Below are 22,546 nucleotides of genomic sequence, written 5' to 3'. Positions count from 1 at the left end.
AAAATCTCTGGAGACAGGGACTACTGCTGTGGTGAAAGTCTGTAGCAGTTTGCTGGCATGCATGTTACTTCCTCTCACATCTGTCTCTAAATAGTAACTTAGACTTCCATTATCACCTTTTCAAATATTTTTATATTTGCCATTATTCTCTTTCAGACAAAACCAGATAAACATATGGCTCTCATTCTCTTCACCAACAAAAATTAAATCTGTACATATATCCCCTTGAGAGGAATGAAGAATAAGTCTGGAGATTATAGAATGCATAAGCTTAATTAAAAGGGAACCCCAATGGATGAAACACATTAGAACAACAAAGAAAAACTCCAAGTGTGTTCCCTCTCTTATGCTTTGTTTACTCAAACACACAAAAAAGAATATTAACATGCTCTTTTCTAAAATTCCAAGTTGTCATCTATTTAAATGTTAATTTATTTCATGCAGTTTAATCTGAGCTTTCATAATGCTTGACTTTTTCACAGCACTGAGTGCAGTGATTAAGAGGAAACCATGTAAAACATTCCATTCAACTCCATCTCAACGCTTGGGGATATTAGACAATTGACAACTCACAGATTCAACACATCAAATAATAGAACTCCCTGGTACTTACCATGAATTTCAATTTAAAAAAGGAAAAAAAAAACATTTTAAAAATTAAAATTAGCTTAGCTATAAATGTAAATTCTCATGATCTACCATCAAAACAAAAGCAAAAAAAAAAAAAAAAAAAAACCCACACTTCATTTTCTCACTTATAATCTGAGATAGGCTAAATAATCACAAAATTGCACCTTACCAAAGCTGCGAAATCTACCTTGACAACACTATTTTTTCACTTATGACTTGCATGAATATCAGGTTAACTGGGGATAACAATAAATTGTTTTGTAAAGGTCAAACAAGAACACAAATGACTTGTATTACAAATAAAAATAAGGAAATAAAAATATTCTGATCCTACAAACAACTTCATTAATAAAAGAGGTGGAAATATCCTTTAAACATTAGATAAATAAATTTCACTTTAAAAATCAACTCTATGACCTGTTGTAATAGCTAAAGGAAGAATGAACTCTCTGGGCAAAGATAACTCAAAAGCTTGAAAGCTTCATGTTATCTGTGTGTATAAATGTGTTTTTGTGATCCCTAATGACTATCACATGTCTGGTATTATTTAAAATACTCAAATGTTGGTAGACAGGTAAGGCTAACCAATTACTAAAAGGATATGAAACTATTAATGACTGACTAGTGTACGTCATTCTCAACTGATTATAAAGATGTCATTCAATGCTGGATAGTACACTCAAGAGTTTTGTGCCCTGAGTTATACTAGTTTAGTTTACATGAATATGTCAACTTAAATTTTTTTTTTAATTTTTTTTTTAATGTTTATTTATTTTTGAGACAGAGAGAGACAGAGCATGAATGGGAGAGGGCCAGAGAGGGAGGGAGACACAGAATCGGAAGCAGGCTCCAGGCTCTGAGTTGTCAGCACAGAGCCCGATGCGGGGCTCGAACTCACGGACCGTGAGATCATGACCTGAGCCGAAGTCGGACGCCCAACCGACTGAGCTACCCAGGTGCCCCGTTAACTTAAATTTTCTACTGAGATTATTTCTAACTCCAAATTAGAATTATTAATCATTCTGTATCTAAAAGGTGATCTTCTGAAACTGTGGTCTTCTCTAAACATGCTGTCATAACAGAAACTGTAAAAACTAAACACTTAGTATTCCAATCTTCATTTGTATCTGGAGAATAGCATGTGACACAGGTCTGCCAATTACCTAAGTGGAAGTCCACTGGTGAACTTCTGATGGCTAATTTTCCTGATAAATAGGGGCAGCTATGATTAACTCACACTGTGAGTACAACAAAAATCTCCTAATTTTTAGTAGTAGATATACTAATATACCTATAGTTTCCTTTATGGGTTTTAACTCTTTAAGAGTTAATCCTCAGGTTTGTTCCAGGATACATAGGAGTGCTTTTCGAAAGTTTCCATTAGGCTACTTTGTTTATACAAAGAAAGTTAAAAAGCAAAAAAAAAGAGTTTGTGTTATTTTGTGTTAAGAGAGAGGTTATTTTTTGGGTAAGAGAACCTCAAAATTTTTTCTATAGAAACTAATGATAATCACTTCTTCACTTATTATATGCCATTTTGGCTCATGAAAGGTTTCATAAGAATGCTCTATTTTCAGATAGTGGGGAATTCTGCTTAACATCAGTAATCTCTTCCTGAAAAGTATGAAACTGTTAACTGGAAGCTTATTTCCCATTATTTCCATTGGAAACAAAATTTAACATCTTACAAGACAAAACAAAACCCCTATCTAATTTCCTAAAATGTAACCAAAACAGAATACCTATTATAACTACCTTGCTAGGACCTAAAAACTCTGCTTCCTATTCATCAAATCATAAACTTATTAACAAAGAGTTGTTTTGCATGCAGTAACATGAACTATCTTAAGGGACAGCAACATTCTAGACCCACACACCCTTTTTGTTGACATGCTGTTCAGAACATCTTCAAGTGAATCAGACATTCTACTAATTCTATATAATGTATAATATAAAATGTATCAATTTCCCTACACAGAGTTTTGTTTAAAATGTTGAACTGAGGGGACACCTGTGGCTCAGTTGGTTAAGCCTCCTGACTTTTCAGCTCAGGTCAGGATCTCGTGATCCCGGGTTCGAGCCCCCTCATCGGGCTCTGTGATGACAGCTCAGAGCCTGGAGCTTGCTTCAGATTCTGTGTCTCCCTTTCTCTATCCCTCCCCTGTTTGTACTCTTTCTCTCTCAAAAATAAACGTTTAAAAAAATTAAAAATTAAAAAAAATTTTTAAACTGAACTGAGTTTTTCAGACATAAATTAGTTAAAAAAATTATAATTAGAGATATAAGCATTCACAATGTTTAAAAAGAGATGCTCTACTAAGAAAATGTTAAACGAAAGAACATTCCCATAGGGTATACCAGTATATTTTGTAATAAATAAATGTGTGTTCCTGAAAATACATTCTGTAAAATTTTATACTTAAGAAAATTTTTATCCAAAAACAGAGTTTGGGGCAAACTACTAAATATGTATAGAACTAACAAATATAATTAACAATAAAAAGTACTAGTGTAGTTAATGCATTTGTAATTCCTCGTAGAAAAAATATTGTAGGAAATATAGAAAGTTGCAGAAAAAAGGGAGGAGCAGCAGAGAGAGTAACGTATTGGGAGAAAGTACAAGGAATTGATAAATTACATAGAGAGCAAAAACAGGGATAAACATTCAATAACACCTACAATGAAGCACATAGCCAAAAAGATGTGTCCATCTGCCCTGTACCATAATCTCCATGGCTAGCTGTATTCAACTGCACCAGCACATTTACATTTAGTAATTGCTACTCTGTGGTGCACACTTAATGGGGAAATGGGTACGGGGGGGTCTCTGGGTGGCTCAGTCAGTTAAGTGTCCAACTTGGGCTCAGGTCATGATCTCGTGGTTCATGCGTTCGAGCTCCATGTTGGGCTCTGTGCTGACAGCTCAGGGCCTAGAGCCTGCTTTGGATTCTGTGTCTCCCTCTCTCTCTGTTCCTCCCCAACCTGTGCTCACTTGCTCTCTCTCTCTCAAAAATAAACATTAAAAAAATTTTTTTTCTAAATTGGGAAATGGGTATAATGGAGTCAATGCAACTTCCACATTGTACACACTGACAACATTCACCTACTTATTCACACTGTGTGAGCTAATTCATGTAACAGAACCATGCATTTAGGAGCAATAAAGTGGTATAAAGTTATGAAATTAGTTATACTATGAAATTAGACTAAAAGATATAATACAATTCCATATCACCAATTAAAATTAAACTTGCATTCAAATCATGTTACTGAAACTTTTGAGGTGTTCTCCAACTTAGACGTCTTAAACAAAAAGCTTCCTTTTTTAAAATACCTCTGGTAGGTATTATGCACACTGTCAGTTATTTAGAAATTCAACTACTTTGTTACTAACATTGATTATCTTCACTGAGGAAAAGAAAGCTTGGATTTGAAGGTTAAAAAAAAATTTTCTTTAAACAATTTTGGAATACAGGATCATTTAGAAAACAAAGGCTTGGGTAAAGACTGCCATTAATAAGTAGGTGATGATTCTTGGCAGCATGAGTGTACCAAATCCCGAGAAGAAGCTGAGCAGGATATGGGAAGAATATTAGAAAGAAAAACTGAATTATTTCTCAAGTAACGGCTACAAAATTTTGCTGTGCCCTCAGAAATGGAAAAGACTGCCACCACTTCTTTCTGCTTCTTTCACCTAATAGTGCTCAGGTTCCACAATTCATTCCAGATATTCAGTCCAGCTATTTGATAATTTCATTAGATTCTATAGCCTAGTTTAGGAGACTACTACTTAGGAAAAATGTTCAAAAGTTCCAATCAATCTATTAAAGAAACTTTTGGAATTTAATCTGCTTCTCATTAGAGACCATTAGAACTATAAAATGCAGTCAAATAATTAGTTCAATTATTAGTTTGTCCTTTGCCACAATAAATATATATATACAGTGGTAAATAAATACCACTATACTAATATGTCTTAATGTCACACAATTAGACAAAACAAGTAAGAACCTCACAAATTATTTAAATCTCCAATCTGGTTTTTCAGTCAAAAGTTCCCAAAAATAGAACATCTTACCTCTAAAATCATCTCTTGCTCCTTGTCCTTCCTTCTTGTTCATTTTTATGTCAGAGCAGGAGTTGTTAGGGGCACCTTTCGAGTTTTCAAGGTAAGCTGAGCTTGCTCCTTTCTTGGAGGGATGAGGATCACAGAGTTTTGCATTAATCTTATAAAGCTCGAGGGCTTTAATAGCTGCTGCATTGTTATCCATACGAAGAAAAGTTGGACAGGAAGCACAAAACTCATTCGTGCAGGCCTCATTTCCACAGCCCTCAGTTAACTGGTGGTAGTAGCGTTCTATTAGATGCTTTGCAGCTGCTCGCTTCCTGTAGCAAACATTCAAACAATGAGCACAGTGATTAAGATTAGTATAGCTCTCATGTAAAAAGCTCAACAGATCATAAGGCAAGGCAAGTTAGTCAAGCACTGAAGTAAAAAACTGGCAAATTTAAGATGAGGTTTAGAAAATGGAGACCCGGGGGCGCCTGGGTGGCTCAGTCGGTTAAACGGCCGACTTCGGCTCAGGTCACGATCTCACACTCCGTGAGTTCGAGCCCCGCGTCGGGCTCTGTGCTGACAGCTCAGAGCCTGGAGCCTGTTTCAGATTCTGTGTCTCCCTCTCTCTGACCCTCCCCCATTCATGCTCTGTCTCTCTCTGTCTCAAAAATAAATAAACGTTAAAAAAAAAATTAAAAAAAAAAAAAGAAAATGGAGATCCACTATTTACATAAATAAAACTTTTAACTAGATAAATGCTAAGATACTATGATAAAGAACAGCAGGGACACCTGGGTGGCTCAGTCGGTTAAGCATCTAACTTTGGCTCAGGTGAGGATCTCACGGTTCGTGGGTTCGAGCCCCACGTCGGGTTCTGTGCAGACAGCTCAGAGCCTGGAGCCTGCTTCGGATTCTGTGTCTCCCTCTCTCTCTCTGCCCTTCCCCCATTCACACTCCGTCTCTGTGTCTCTCAAAAATGAATAAACATTAAAAAAAATTAAAAAAAAAAAAGAACAGCAATATTTATCAAAATCATTGTTTTAATAGATTATGCTTCTCTTTGGCTTAAAAAAAGTGTGTGGGGGGGACTTTATTCGATGGTATATGTGCTTAAACTGTTTAGCACAACAGATGAAAATCAGAAGGTTTATGGCCAAGAGTTTTGTATTTTATCACTTTAAACAACTGACATTAAGAAAATAAGAGTCTAGTTAAAAGTATCAATCCAGCTTTCCTTTATATAATTACTATTTTAACAATTTATAAATACTAGATTAATAGTTAACAAAGAACTTCTATCTGGAACAAAAAAGTTTTTTCCTCCAATTATCTACCATATGAGGGATTTAAAAATAACCTATAAATGAAATAGCCAAAACTGTGTTATACTCCAAGAAAATGATTCTGAGCATACAATCCTGAACCCAAAACATGTCCTTGAACTTGCTCCTTAATCCCGTGTCACAGAAACCTAGAATATTTTAAGTTCCCGTAGGGCAAAATTTTATGTTTCATTTACTTGTGAAGTCAAAGTATGTAGATTAACATTCTTAACTGGCTGTTCCAGCAGAGCTTCCAAAGATACTGAGGAAGAGATTATTTCATCAAGCAAGGAGCTGGACTACAATATCTATCTCTATGGTTTATTCAACTCTAAGATCTATGCTTGTACTGTCTGATGATGTGAGATTACCATAATTTAAGGAAAGCAGTCTACATCCAAAGAAACAGAATTCACAGCTATTCCTTTTGGTCTCAAATTCACATGCATGGGAATAAAAACTACAAGTAATCAAAACCATAAAAAAAAGAAATTACCTAACTCTCAAAATGTTCCTACAATTACCTTACTAACATGTAAGACTAAATGGCAAAGGACAGTAGGGTTCACATTTTGTTAATTGTGAGATACCTCTTGTTCATCATGAGAAACTGAACAATAAGGCAAATGAACAGTAGATAAGGGACATACTAATTAAGTCGAATTCTGTCTCAAAAGTAGGACTTTGTCCCTAAACTAAGTGACAAAGACTAGCACAATTAACTCTTGAACAATGTTGGCATTAGTGGTGCAAACACTTTGCAGAGTTAAAATCTGCAAGTAACTTTAGATGCTCTCATAACTTAACTACAAACAGCCTACTATTGACCAGAAGCCTTACCAATAATATAAAGAAGTGATTAACACATATTTTGTATGTTACATGTATTACATATTTTTACATTAATGTAAGCTAGAGAAAATAAAATATTAAGAAAATCGTAAGAATACATTTACAGTACTCTAGTGGATTTATCAATATGTGAGTTTAAAAAAACCCTCATGTAAGTGAATGCAGTTCAAACCTATGTTGTTCAAGGGTCAACTGTAACTCAAAAACACTCATTTTGATGCATCTATTTTTTAAATGTGCCATGCAAATTAATGCATACAGAGAAAGAAGACAAACGTAAAACACACACTTAAAATTTTCATCAGCAGCACTTAGTTATTTTAGATGTAGCTACAAACAATCCAACTTTTGAAAATTAAAGATTATGCCAGATATGTCACTATGCAAAATATTAAAGTGACATGTAAAGAGAAATATAGCCTCAAGAAGATTTATACCATCATCTCCCAAAATATAGTAGCTTTCCCTAGTGAAAATGTAAATAGGTATGTATGTATTTCTATTCTGGAGGAAAATTATTGAACACAAAGTTAAAAATGAAAAATCAGAAATCAAGTGAAATTAACTGGAAAACTGTGCAAAAATGCATTGTTTCTGTGGAATTTGGAAAAAATGAAATGCCCATTTACATAATATGGGATTACTTAAATGAACTGCAACAATTCACATAATGGAATAAATGAAATCACCAAGATCTGAATTTGGCAAGGAATAGTCTTCTTCATTCATCACTAATGGACAAAAGTCAGTTACAAAGTTTTAAGTTTAAGATGAGGCCACTTTTATTTCAAAGTGTTAACAGTCATTTTCTCTAACTGATGTTGACTGAATGGGTTTTTTGAATTCTTCCATACTTTGCTTCTAATTTACTTTTTCTATAATAAACATGCTACTTGTATATTAAAAATAAATACAAATGAGGAAACGTTAACAGCTTTATAACTTCATATACATGATTTAAAGAGCCTCAAGATTTATTAAATTGTCCCTATGATTTTTTTAGTAGTTAATTACAAAATTCAAAATACCAAACACTCTTATTATTTTCCTTAATAAGAGTGTCATGTTTTGTTCGAAGAAAAGTCCCCCCAAAACTCAGCCATATTACATAATGCTTCTGTATGTAATGCATAAAGGAGTGTGAACAGTAAAAATAGGACAAGACTGAGAAATTAGAAGACCTACATTAAGTGATAGCTCCTTTTGCCTCTAATTACCTATACAGTTCTGAATGAGTAGTTCTCTGGGCCTCAGTTCTCCCATCTTAAGATTCCCTTCAGTACTAAGGTTTAGGTTATGCTATGTAATATAGTAGGTGAACAAGGTACTAGTATTTGATGAGTGTCTGATAACATACTAGACATACTGCTAGGCACTCTGGCGTAGGTTATCTCATTTGAATCCCATTACTTTGAGGATTATCTTCAGTTGACAGCTAAAAGACAATTAAAAGAGTAAAATTATGTAACCAAGATCACACAAAGGAAAATGCAGAATCAGGACAAAAACAGGAGTCAGGGGTCTTCTGGCTCATTTCCACTATACTGCCTCACAGAAAGGGATTCATTTCAAAACAATTCTTAAGAATAGTAGCACTAATGACTCTAACGGGGGGAAAAAAAATCCCAGGAATAATATGTAATTGAAAAAAGCAAAAAACCTGAAAAAATCAAAATCTGAATCTCCTATTTATGCATACCTGCTATCTCATAAGTACACTAAGTTTTTTGAAGAGATACCAAAATATTCTGTAAAGTTAATATATCTACAATTTCTTGAAAACCTATATGCTACAGATGTTCTCACCTTAGAAGGCAGTAAAGCCTAGCAGTTAAGAGCTTGCACTATGAAGCCAGACTGCCCAAGTTCACATGTTGGCTCTGGCATTTATTAACTATGTGGCCTTGAATGATTTACTGACAACATTTCTGTGTCTCAGCTTCTTCATCATTAAAATGATGGTATACAATTACCATGGCTGTGAGAGAATTAAATGAGTTAATATACATAGTTAGAACACTGCCTGGGATATAGTAAGTGCCATGTGTTAGCTGCTATTATTGTTATGACTAAGATCCTCGTAAGCTTATGAATTGGCTAGATAAACTATCATTCTGCTGATGCTCAGAGCAGTTACATCACAAGTCACACATCTGATAAGAGATTTGAACCCAGGCTTGACTCAACAACTTGGGTTTTAAATACCACTAAGGGGAGATTTAATACCAGACAGGGGAACGTAGCCCTCTCTATTCAGTCTGCTTCTCTGCCCGGGACATACAAATAGCAGCTACACAGCTGAAACAGGACTGAAAGGAGGCCATGCCAGAACCTCCAGGTTATCAGTGGAATCAACCATTTTAAACATTTTTCTTCTTTCCTCACACCAATGACACCCTGAATTATATCTGTCCAATTCTGTATCCCCATCTAATAGAGCATTAAAAAAGACTCCTATGTTGACAATGTGTACACTAATAATGACATTTTTATAAGTAACTTGTACAAGGTTAATCCCTATACAGTAGGAGTCACCAAATCATAGCTTGTGGGCCAAATCTAGCCTGCCATAAAAAAACAAACAAACAACCATAAAGTCTTATTAAAACATAGCCAAGCTCAATAATTTATATATTGTCTATGGCTGTTTTGCACTACAACAACAGAGTTGAGTAGTTTTAAAAGAGATTGTATGGCTTGTAAATCCTAAAATAAATACCACCTGGCCCCTTACAGAAAAAATTTCCCAACTCTTAATTTAGAGTCTGTGTTCCTTGCTCTCCAGTGACATTTCCTTATCATCACATGGTCGGCTCACTCTTTCCCCTCAACAAATCAATGCAGCAAAACATGTACTTTTCCCCAACTATGATTAAAAGAGAGAGAAAGAGAGAAAATGGAAGGAGAAGAGAAAAAAAGAAAGGAAGAAAAGGAGATAACAAAAAGGAAAGAAACGAAGAGAGATCCTTCCTTAACCAGACCCCTCTAGTGACCCCTATCTGCTATTCATAATCAAAACTACAATACGCGCTAGGCCTTATTTTTTTTTAAGTTTTTATTTAAATTCCAGTTAGTTAACATACAGTGCAGTATTAATTTCAAGTGTACAATAGAAGGATTCAACACTTCCATACAACACTTGGTGCTCATCACAAGTGCACTTGTAAATCCCGACCACCTATCCCCTCCACCCACCTCCCCTCTTGTAACCATCAGTTTGTTCTCTATAATTAAGAGTCTGTTTCTTGGTTTTCTTCTCTTGCAATGCCTCCCCCCCATGTTTGTTTTGTTTCTTAAATTCTACATGAGTGAAATTATATGGTATTTTGTCTTTCTCCAGCTGACTTATTTCACTTAGCATAAGACTCTCTAGCGCCATGAATGTTGCTGCAAATGGCAAGATTTCATTCTTTTTTATGGCTGAGTAATATTCCATTGTGTATATACGCCACATCTTCCTTATGCATTCATCAGTTGTTATCTGGCCTGTTTCCATAATTTTTCCTTTTTAGATAATGCTGCTATAAACATCAAGGTGCCATGTATCCCTTTGAATTAGTGTTTTTGCATTCCCTGGTTCAATACCTGGTAGTACAATTGAAACTATAAAAATCCTATAGGAGAACACACAGTAACCTCTTTGACACTGGTCATAGCAACTTCTTTCTAGATCTGTCTCCTGAGGCAAGGGAAACAAAAGCAAAAATAAACTCTTTGGGCTTCATCAAAATAAAAGCTTCTGCATGGTGAAGGACACAACCAACAAAACTAAAAGGCAGCCTACAGAATGGGAGAAGGTATTTCCAAATGGCATATCTGATAAAAGGTTAGTATCAAAAATATATAAAGAACTTATAAAACATCAAAAAACCCAATAATCCAATCTAAAAATGGACAGAAGACATGAATAGATTATTTTCCCAAGGAAGACATCCAGGTGGCCCACAGACACAGGAAAAGATGTTCGACATCACTCATCATCAGGGAAATACAAATCAAAACTAAAATGTGGCACTGCCTCACATGTGTCAGAATGGCTAAAATCAACAACACAAGAAACAACAGGTGTTGTGGAGAAAGGGGAACCCTCTTGCACTGCTGGTGGCAATGCAAACTGGTACAGCCACTCTGGAAAACAGTATGGGGGCTTCTCAAAAAGTTAAAAATATGGCTTACTTTCTATATTCTGTATTTTTTTCACATTTCATGGACTTTTCTTACGGAGTCAATAATGGAGGAGGGCCAAGTGAGATCTGATGAGAAAGCTCTCAAAGTAGACAACTAAATATATGCATTTAAAATAGACAACATCGGGGCACCTGGGTGGCTCAGTCGGTGAAGAGTCCAACTTCGGCTCACATCATGATCTCACAGTTCATGGGTTTGAGCCCTGTGTCAGGCTCTGTGCTGACAGCTCAGAGCCTGGAGCGTATTTCAGATTCTGAGTCTCCCTCTCTCTCTCTGTCCCTCCCCCACTTGTGCTCTGTCTCTCTCTCTCAAAAATCAATCAATCAATCAGACAACACTTTCTATTTATTTATTTTACTTCCATGGCTCAGTGAGACAGTTCTACAAATAAATGTCCTATGGAATAAATTATATATAGAGGGCCAGAGTTACTCTAGAAAACTGGACAGAAGTCTTTTAAAAATTAGTTTCACTCTTGGGAGAAGGGCACTAAGGTCAGCAATTAACTTTGAAATGCATGAAAAAATAAAGATGGAATGATGGACAGAAGGATGGATATGTGACAATACAAGGTAAGTATTAATAGTAAAATCTAGATGGCAGGTATATTGTGTCCATTGCAGAACACTTTCAACTTTGCTGCATGTTTCCAAGTTTCCAAAATAAAACACTGGGGGAAAATACTGTTACAATACATACTATAACTTCTGAGAGGTCAACTGGCAGAGGAAATGATTTTAGCCATCAGTGGCCAAAACAGAAAAACCAATGTGTCATCAATGTTTTCTGACTTTGAAGCTAGTTTTGAATCAATCCAGTACTCAACAAACAAAAACCCCTATAATAATGATAATAAAAAGAAAAGCTATGAGATGACCATAAATACATATAGCAACTTAGTTTACTTGTCAAGGAGACAAATATTAGGAAAGTATTTTTAATATTCCTATACCAATAGCAAAGCACTGGGGTTAGGATCACTGAAATGATGGCCAATGATAAAGTAGATGAAAGTTGAAAAAAGATATTAAACAGGTAGCTGAAAAATAAGTAATGAATACAGGAACAAAAAAGATGAAACCACAGAAACTGCTACTGTCAGAAAGGGAAGATGTGTTAACGAACAATGAGCAAACAAGATTGGAATCAATTAAAAACGGTAGAACATAAAAGAAATAGTAACTGTGACATGTTAACATAAAAACTAATGGTAGACAGGGGCGTCTGGGTGGCTCAGACGGTTAAGCATCTGACTCTTGATTTCGGCTCAGGTCATAATCCCAGGTTCATGAGATTGAGCCCAGCAATGGGCTCTACACTGAGCGTGGAACCTGCTTCAGATTCTCCCAACCCTCCCCTCCACTTATGCGCTCTCTCTAAAAAAATATTTATATAATAAAAAAGCTAATGATAGAGTATAAAATAATAAAAGAAGATAAAAAGGCAAAGATAAAAAAGTCAATGTAAGCAGAGTGACTTTAACTGAAGATGAAGTTAAATGAAGATGTGAGGAATCGAGACGCCAGAGATAAAAAGGCTTGTATGCTCAATCTATAAAGCTAATAAACACTTGCTTACTGATTTCTCAAAGTAGTGTGTCTCTCTGTTCCTTTTGGGATGTTGGCTTTGTAAACACTCCATCCCCTCCCCTAAAGTTATATTTAACATAAAAATTTTGGAAGAGTGAACAATGATATCCAAGGTAGTATTACACCTTAGAAAATTGGATGACATAAAACATCTGTAACATAGCTGTTAGGTTTAAGGTTGGGTCTGTTACAATGGAACTGCATGAAATGTTAGATTATTTCAAGACTGAACGTACAATTCTGAAGTCATTATTACACTATATCCTACCAATAATCCATTAACTACAGAATAAGATATATTTTCAGGAGAAAAATATAAATATAAATCAGCATATTTTACTATGATAAACTCAACATAATAATAATCCCAAAGTATTACTTTATTGAGCTTTATAATCTCAATGCCCAGAGTGTGTGTTATACATTAAACATGAAGTAAAATTGTAGAACAAAATATTTATTTACCTTTAACCTGTTTTTTAAAAAAGTATCACATTTTATGGTGAAGTTGTAATGAACAAAAAACGAACTATATCCATCTGCCACCCTCTAATTAAGATCCTAAAAGGATAGAAACACAAAAACACAAAATACTTGTTGGCATTAGTATAGGGTATCTATCAATTATCTGTGACAATCATGAAATATAGTCTTTGATTTTTTTTTTCTTTCTAATTCGAATATAATCAAGACAGAAATTCATTCCTTGGTTGATAACATACTTCTGTGTCTACCATGGACCAGGCAATATGCCCAAAATTTTGTGATAAAGATCTGGTTAATGGGTTATTTTACATTCTGAATATTTTAATCACTCTTACAAAATCCTCTTTTTTAGGGGTTTAGGGAGCTGACTAAACCTTGGAGTTATTAGAAACAATAGCTTTTATAGATACTGTTGAGAAACAAGTAGACTTTTCAGTGTTATAATGAGAAAATCCTGAAACAGATCTTTGAACTTATACTAAAGATAATTTACTAATATGTCTAAGTTAGCTTTGTATAGGTGATAAATCTTCTGGCATTTTCCTCCGACCAAATGAATTGGAGAAATACTAAATTTATCTGAACAAAGATAAAAAGCCAACCAGGAGAGATGTCTGCAAGATGGAGGAAAAAGAAGCTCCAGAATTTATTCCCTCACAGGAACATTAACTTATATACATGGTCCAAAAACTCTTTATGAGACCTCTAGAAACCAGTTAGAAAGTTGCAGTACCCCAAGCAAGCTCCAAGCCAAAAAGAGCCAGATATATGTAAGAAAAACTTTCATTTCAACTGTATCAATCCCTCCCCAAGATGGCACAGTTCATACTCATGATGAAAAGCTCAACCTGCAGCTTCACCCATTGGAATTATGTCCAACATTCCTGTTTTTTGGGGTGAAAGGAGCTGTCAAAGGGACAAGTTTTTGTATTGGCCAGACTTGGAGCACTGATGGAACCAGCATATACTGGACGCCTAGAGGCTACAGAAAACACTGGCTTGTTTCAGGACTAGAGTACTTGAAGCTCTTGAAAAAGAAACCAATTAAGTCTTTCACTGGGAAATTACAAGCGTAAGTCCGAAAAAGATACACCCCAATAAAAGGTATTAGAGTTACCAAGAATCTCTAATGAAGGTCTTCCCCTCAATGAAGCCAATTCAGAGAGACTGGAAGAGGTGGTTGTTTTTATCAGAGGCAAAATCTATACACACACACACAAAATTAAAACGCATATTAAAAACTACAAAGTACCCCCCCCCCAAAACCAAGAAATTACAGTCCAATTCCAATCAAAGGAACAAAATCAAGCTCTAGAAATGACCTTAAAGAAGCAGAGACCTATGAATTACCTGACAAAAATGCAACATAACTGTCTTAGGGAAACTCAATTTGTTACAAGAGAACACAAGAAAAACAACTAGATGAAATCACCATGCATACACAAAAAAAGAATTCATCAGCAAAAAATATAAAAAATAACTAACCAAAAATTCTAGAAATAAAAAGAATACAATAACTGAACTGAAAATTCACGAGGGAACAATAGACTTAATCAAACAAAAGAAAGAAAATAAACCCAAAGTCAGGCCATTTGAAATTACTGAGTCAGAGGCAATTTTTAAAACGGAAGAAAAGTGAAGAAACCCCAAGACACTTGTAGGACACCACCAACCCTACTAATATATGCACTTAGAGGAATTCCATGAGAACAAAGAATGTGGCAGACAGCTTATCTGAAAAAGTAATGGCCAAACACTTCCCAAATGTAAGGAAGGAAATGGATATCTAATTTTAAGAGGTTTGAAGGACTCCAACTACAATGAACCCAAAGAGGCTGATACTAAAACACACTATAATCTCTGTCAGAAGTCAGAGACAGAGAGAATCTGGAAAACAGCAAAACAAAAATGACTAGTCATGTACAAAGGCAGCTATCCTAAGACTATCAGCAGGTTTCTCAGCAGAAACCTTGCAGAAAGACCAGAAAGAAGTGGGATAATATATTCAAAGTGTTGAAAAAAATAAGTGCCAACCAAAAACACTGTATCTAGCAAAACTGACTTTCTAAATGAAGAATAAAGACTCCCAAGGATAAACAAAAGCTGACAGTTCCTCACTACTAGCCCTGTCTTACAAAAAGGAAGTCCTTCAACTTGAAAAAAAAAGAAAAGAAAAAGATAAAAAGGACTGTAAATAACAAAATCATGTAAAAATATAAAACTGTTTGGTAAAGGTAAATATATGGACAAATACAGGATCCTGTAATACTGTAATGGTGGTGAGTAAATCAGTCAGGTAGATGCGAAAGATGAAAACATTTTTTAAACTATAAATAAAATTGATACAAAACATATTTCAGGGGGAAAGATGTAAAGGAGTAGAGTTTTTGTATGCAATTGAAATTGCTATTAGTTTTAAATAGATTATAACTATAGTACAACTATAAGATGTCTTATGTAATTCCCATGGTAACCAGAAAGAAAATGCCTAGAGAAGATATACAAAAGAAAACGAGACAGGAATCACAGCATGTCACTACAAAAAAAAAAATCAATGAAACACAAAGGAAGACCTCACAGAGAAGGAAAAAAATAACTACAAGACATACAAAACCCATAAAAATGGCGATAGGAAGTCTTCCTTATCAGTAATTACTTTAAAGGTATATGGATTAAACTCCCCAATCAAAAGACACAGAGTGGCTGAGTGGATTTAAAAAAAAAAGATAAGACACAACTATATGTTACTTACAAGAGACTCACATTAGATAGAAGGATATACACAGACTGAAAGGATGGAAAGAGACATCCTATGCAAATAATAACCAAAAAAGAGAAAGAATGATTATATATATACATATACATATATATACGGCTATATATAATATGTACACACACACATATATATAGAAAAAAGAAACAAGTGACACATTATATGATAAAAGGGTTAATTCGCCAAAAATATATATTATAAATATATATGCACCTAACAGAAGAGCAGCCAGATACATTAAGCAAATAATGACAAAGAACTAAAGAGAAAAGAAAGATAGTAACATAGTAATAATAGGACATTTCCATATCCCACTTTCAATAATGGGAAAGAAAACCGATTAGGAAACACAGGACCTTAGCATTAGACCAAATGGACCTAAAGACACACACATGACATTATACCCAACAACAGAATACACATTTTCTCAGTTGTACATGGGACATTTTCCACAGGAGATCACGTTATACCATAAAGTTAGTTTTAACAAACTTAAGGAGACTGAAATCATACCAAGTATCTTTTCTGACTACAACAGAATGAAGCTAGACATCAAAAGCAAAAGAAAAACATGAATATTTACAAAATACGGGAAAATCAAACCGCATATTCCTGAATAACAAATATGTCAGAAGAAAAAATCCGAAGGGAAAGCAGAAAATATCTGGAGACAAAGGACAATAAAACACAACATATCAAAATGTATGGAATGCCACAAAAGCAGTATGAAAAGGGAAATTCATAGTAGTAAATGCCTATAGTAAAAAACAAAGACCGCAAATGAACAACCTAACTTCAGACTTCAAGAAATTAGAAAAACTAACTCAAAGTTCATCAAAGGAGGGAATAATAAAGATTACAGCACAATTAAACGAAATAGAGACAGAAAAATAAAAATTCAACAATTTAGTATTGGTTTTTGGAGACTATTAAGAATATCAACAAACCGTTAATTAGACCAAGAGAAAATGCTCATAAAACAAAAGTCAAAAATGAAAAAAGACACATTATAACAGATACCATAAGAATAAAAAGGATCATAAGAGACTGCTGTCAACACATGCGAAAAATTGGATAACTTAGAAGAAATGAGTATATTTCTAGAAACATATAATCTAACAGGACAGAATCATGAGGAAATAAAAAATCCGAAGCAACCTGTAACTAGTAAAAAGACTGAATCAGTAATACAAAACTTCCCAACAATGAATAACCCAGAATCAGACAGTTTCAATGGAGAATCTACCAATGATTTAAAAAAAAAAAAAAAAATTAACAAGAACCCTTCTCTAACTCCTCCAAAAACCTGAAGTGAAGGGAATACTGTAAAACTCATCCCATGAGGCCAACATTACCCTGATACCAAAATAAGACAAAGAAGAAAAGAAAAATACAGACAAATATCCCTAATGATTATTGATGCAAAAACCCTCAATGAAATACTAGGCAGTTAGAATTTAACAATACATTAAAAGAGTTATATCATCACCAAGTGGAATTTATTCCTGGAATGTAAGGATGCTTCACCATACAAAAATCAATCAATCCAACACAATGAATTATCAAAATTACAAAAATAACATGATCACTCCACTGACACAGAAAAAGCATTTGACAAAAATCAAGATCCTTTCATAATAAAAACATTCCACAAACTAGACAAGGAAGGAAATTACTTCAACACAATAAAAGCCATATATGAAAAGCCCAGAGCGAAGATTATACGTAATGGTATAAAACTGAAAGCTTTCCCTCTAAAATAAGGAACAAGGCAAGGATGCCCATTGTTACCATTTCTTTTCAAAACAGTACTAGAAATCCTAGACAAAGCAATTAGACATCCAAATTGGAAAGGAAGAAACAAAATTATCTCTGTTTGCGGATGACATGATCTTATGTGTAGAAAACCCTAAATTTAGACCCTGTAAAAAAACTGTTAGAATAAATCAAACTTAGTAAAATTACAGGATACAAAAGTCAACCAATGCAAAATCCAGTTGTATTTCTATAAACAGTGAACAAAAGGAAATAAAAAATATTCCCATTTACAAAAGCATCAAAAAGAAAAAAATACTTTACTAAAGAAACTTAACTAAGGAAGTAGACTTATGTAACAGTCCCCCTTATTTGTGGGGACTCTAAGGACTCCAACAGATGTGTGAAACCACAACAGTACCAAAACCTATATATGTATTTTCCTATTGATACTTTTGATAAAGTTTAATTAATAAATTAAGCACAGTTAAGACAGTAACAATAATAATGAAATAGAACAATTACAATATAAAGTTACGTGAATGTGGTCTTTCTCTCAAACTACCTTATTGTACTGTACTCAACCTTCTAATGATGTGAGATGATAAAATGCCTATGTGATGAAATGAAATAAGGTGAATGATAGATGCCTTGTGATGTAGTATTAGGCTACTATTGACCAAAATCTGACAACACCGAAGAAGAATCATCATCTGCTTCCACAATGCAGTTGACCATGGATAACTGAAAACACTAAAAGGGAAACAATGGATAAAGAGAACAATGAAAAATATACAATGAAAACTATGAAATACTGCTGAAAGAAACTAAAGACACAAATGTAAACATGCTGTGTTCACGGTAAGACTTAATATTTTTAAATGCCCATTCTACCCAAAACAATCTACATATTCAATTCAAACCCTACTGAACTGGCATGTTTTAAATAAAATAATAAAAAAAAAAAATCTAAAATTCATATGGAATATCAATAGGACCCAAACAACAAAAACAATCTTGAGAAAGAAAACAAAGCCAGTCTCATACTTCCTGACTTAAAACATCTTACAAAGCTACAGAAACCAAAACAGTAATGTACCGGCATAAAGACAAGACACAGACCAATGAAACACATCAGAGAACCCAAAAATAAACTCACATATATGGTCAAATAAACTGTGGCAAGATGCCAAGGCTATCCAATGGGGGAACAAGAGCCTCTTCCACAAATGGTGCTGGGAAACCTGGATATCCAAATGCAAAAGAATGAAGTTGGAGCCTTACATCTTATACTACATTAAAAAAAAAAAGGTTAACCAAAATGGATTAAAGAACTAAACATACGGGGGCCTGGGTGGTTGAGTAACCGACTCTTGATTTTGGCTTGAATTGTGATTTCACAGTTCATGGGATCGAGCCTCATGTGGGGCTCTATGGTTACAGGGTGGAGCCTGCTTGGGATTCTCTCTCTCCCTCTCTCTCTGACCCTCTCCTACTCACACTCTGTCTAAATAAATAAATAAACATTAAAACAAATAGGGGCGCCTGGATGGCTCAGTCAGTTGAGCATCTGACTTCGGCTCAGGTCAGGATCTCAGAGTTTATATGTTTGAGCCCAACATCAAGCTCTCTGATGTCAGCATAGAGCCCACTTCAGATCTTCTGTCCTCCTCTCTCTGCCCCTCCCCAACTCATGCGTGCGTGCGCGCGCACACACACACACACACACACACAACTCTCTCTCTCTCTCTCTCAAAAATAAACATTAAAAAATAAATAAAGACCTAAACATAAAACCCAACATTACAAAACTCCAAAAATAAACATAGGGAAATAGCTTCATTACACTGGGTTGGGCAATGTAACACCAAAAGCACAGCTAAAACCACATAAAACAAAAGCAAAAATAGACAAATGAGACTACAGTGAACTTCTGCACAGCAAAGGAAACCATCAACAGAGTGAAAAGGCAACATATATATGATTATTCCATCTCCTGGGTCTGACTTAAACACTCCACCTCAGGAAACAGAAGAACCAGGGATGGAGACTGGAAGACAGCAGAGGGGCCACAGGATACCTCTCAAAGACAGGAAAAACAGAAGGAGAGAAAGCAAGTAAGAAAGCATACAAAGATCACAACCTGAGGTGGCTGTTTTAATTAACATTAAATAATAAACATTAGCATGCCCATGGAAATGGAAAGGAGCAGCAAAACAGAGGTGAAAAGAGTACTTCAAAGACTGAGAAGTGACTAACAATGAAGACAGACATAGCCATAAAGATGACATAGCCAGAATGCATAGCCTCAAAGGAGCAGGAATTTTTATGCTGAGAGAATAGTAACAGTCCAGAAACATCAGTGGAGAACAAGAATAACAATGTGTGGGAAACAAACAGGTCAGGCTTATTGCACCTGTAACCTAGCTTCTGTATCTAGTGATACAGAAACTATTCTTGACAGTCATCACTTTTCACTCCTTATTTTGTTTTAACCTTGCTGAGAAATGCAGACCTGGAAATTTATTGTGGGCTTTCAGGACACATTTCCTGATTTTCTCCCTTCTCTCTGACTGTTCTTCACAGACTTCCCTCCCTAATCTGGAAATGTTTATACTCCCAGGAACCAGCCATTAGACACTTTCTCTTTTAAATTTCTCTTTGAACCATTTCATCTTTTTCAAGGCAATACCTGATGACTTCCAAATGTCTCTTTCAGCATAGTTTAACTCTGCTTGAGAATCTATTCCAAGTTCTCTGGCTATTTTCATATTAGCTCTTTCTTTAAGAAACTTGCTACTTGAAAAGATAAAGGCCAGATGATTTAAATATCATAGGAAATACAGAGGTACAGTAATATAAAGGCAACTTAGCCAAGATAAGTCACAAAGGATGACTAGGAGAGGACAAAAAAATACAAGGAATATTTCAGGTAAGAAGGGAATGAGTAAAGGCACAAGAGCCTGAGAACATCCTATGACAATTTCAAAGATACAGTTCAAAACAGGAATCAAAAATATGAAGCGGAAGGGAGGAGCCAGATTATGAGAGACTTTGAATTCTAATTTTAGTCAGCAGAAAAGTAATCTAATAAAGGTGAATGATTTTCACCTCATAAAAATGTACATATACTCCATCTTGCAAAAAATTTCAGAGGCATCACATACTATTTATAAACCACTAGATAAAAACACATTCAATACAAGTCACTGAAGGGTTTAAGCAGGTCAGTGATTAAGCCAAATTTGCCTTTATGATAATTCTATTTTGTAAATTGGGATCAAAGCTGGCAAAAGTGGAGGCAGGCAATCCAGTTAGGTGATGACTACTGTAATACACCAGGGAAAGAAAGCAGCAGGAATGAAGAGAAGGAAACTAATGCAAGAAATATTTAAAAGATGTAGCATGTAGGGGGTAAATGAGTGGAAAGAGATAAATGCTTAGGTGTCTATTATGGGCAACTGGGTAGAAGGTAGTGCTACAATCTAAAATGATAACAAAAACAACCACCGCTCATTAACCTGCATTAACCTATAGTGAATGGTTTTTGTATGTTGTGTCCTTTAATCCTTACAATTATCCTAGCAAGAAGATTGCAGAAGCCAATAAAGGATCCAGTAAATCAGAAAGTCCTGCTTTTAAATAATTTAGGGGAAATAGCATCTATTTTCACTACATCTTTTAACTTTGAATCCCATTTATAGCCAGCAAGTTCTATGTAATAAAGTACACCATCCCCATTAATGTTTCTTAAAATCTTTTTAGGGACACATAAGATATAATGAATAAAATGCAAAATTAACATAGATTCTAAACAACATTTTATTAGAGTACCTGAACAAAACCAGCCAGGTTTTGCTCATTCTGCTTTCTGAGAAGACTAAGCCAGAGGGAGCTCATCTATTCATTCATTCTTACCATTAACCAGAAGCACAATACCTTCTATTTAAAATACAATGTGTAAGTTTATATGATGCTTCGCGTGGTAGAAAAGTAGACCAATTCAAGCCACTTCAAAGCCTAACACTTTTCATTAGCTCCTATGTCTATCAGAAGAAACCCCAGGGCTTTTCAGTAGTGTCGAGGCCTTTCACTTGACTACTTCACTTTGTCATGCCTTTCTGCTTCCAGCTACATTTTTTTTAGCACATCCCCTCCCATCTCCTAAATCTACATTCCAGCAATACTGAACTTCCTACAGTTAAAAGGATTTGTTCTACAGTCTTCCTTGGTTCCAGGTGTTAGAAAAGTTTTCTTCCTGCCCAGAATACTATGATCCCTACTTACACCAAGTAATTCTCAAAGACTCAGCTTAGATATCACTTCCAAGATTATTACATATCCCTTCTCTGATCCCACAGCAACCTGTACCTACTCTAAATGTGCCTTATTATAAATGCCAATTATTTAGATGGTAGGTTCCCTGAGACACACGACCAAATAACTTCTTTACAGTTATATCCTCAGGACCTAGTAAATTATGAAACTTTAATAAAGATCCTTCAATTTCTCTTCTGGTATTATCTAAATAACAGTGTCAATTAACCCTATCTTTTTCTAGTATTTAACCATAAAGGGAAATACCTGTCAGAATACTTCCCAGTTTCAGAAAAAGGAACCCTTGTGCACTGTTGGTAGGAATGAAAACTGTGTAGTCACTATGGAAAACAGTATGGAGGTTCCCCAAAAAATTTAAAATAGATTACCATATTATCCAGTAATTCCACTACTGAGTATTTACCCAAAGAAGATGAGCACAGTAATTCAAAAAGGTAAATGCACTCTATGGTTACTGGAGTATTATTTACAATAGCAAAGATATGGAAAAAAATCCAGGTGTCAATCGACAGATCAAAGGATAAAGATGTGGTACATATATAATGGAATATTACTT

The 22,546-nt window shown here is 34.9% G+C and overlaps 1 protein-coding gene across 9 annotated transcripts in view; it reads right to left on the bottom strand.

Annotated features, from left to right (window-relative positions):
- The window catches only part of UBE3A (ubiquitin protein ligase E3A), a 95,136-nt gene that overhangs the window by 38,222 nt on the left and 34,368 nt on the right, over positions 1–22,546 (bottom strand). For 8 of the 9 annotated variants that reach the window (XM_086711335.1, XM_086711337.1, XM_086711338.1 and 5 more), the window contains one exon: positions 4,709–5,016. The exons of the other annotated variant lie outside the window; for it this stretch is intronic. In XM_086711335.1, the coding sequence (XP_086567461.1) occupies positions 4,709–5,016 (308 nt within the window). The remainder of the gene's footprint in view (positions 1–4,708; positions 5,017–22,546) is intronic. 9 annotated transcript variants of the gene reach the window in all.

The sequence above is a fragment of the Puma concolor genome, chromosome B3 (assembly GCF_028749965.1).
Source record: "Puma concolor isolate L17-30 chromosome B3, mPumCon1.1.hap2, whole genome shotgun sequence".
Taxonomy (NCBI): domain Eukaryota; kingdom Metazoa; phylum Chordata; class Mammalia; order Carnivora; family Felidae; genus Puma; species Puma concolor.
This window is presented reverse-complemented; position numbering and strand designations above follow the sequence as displayed.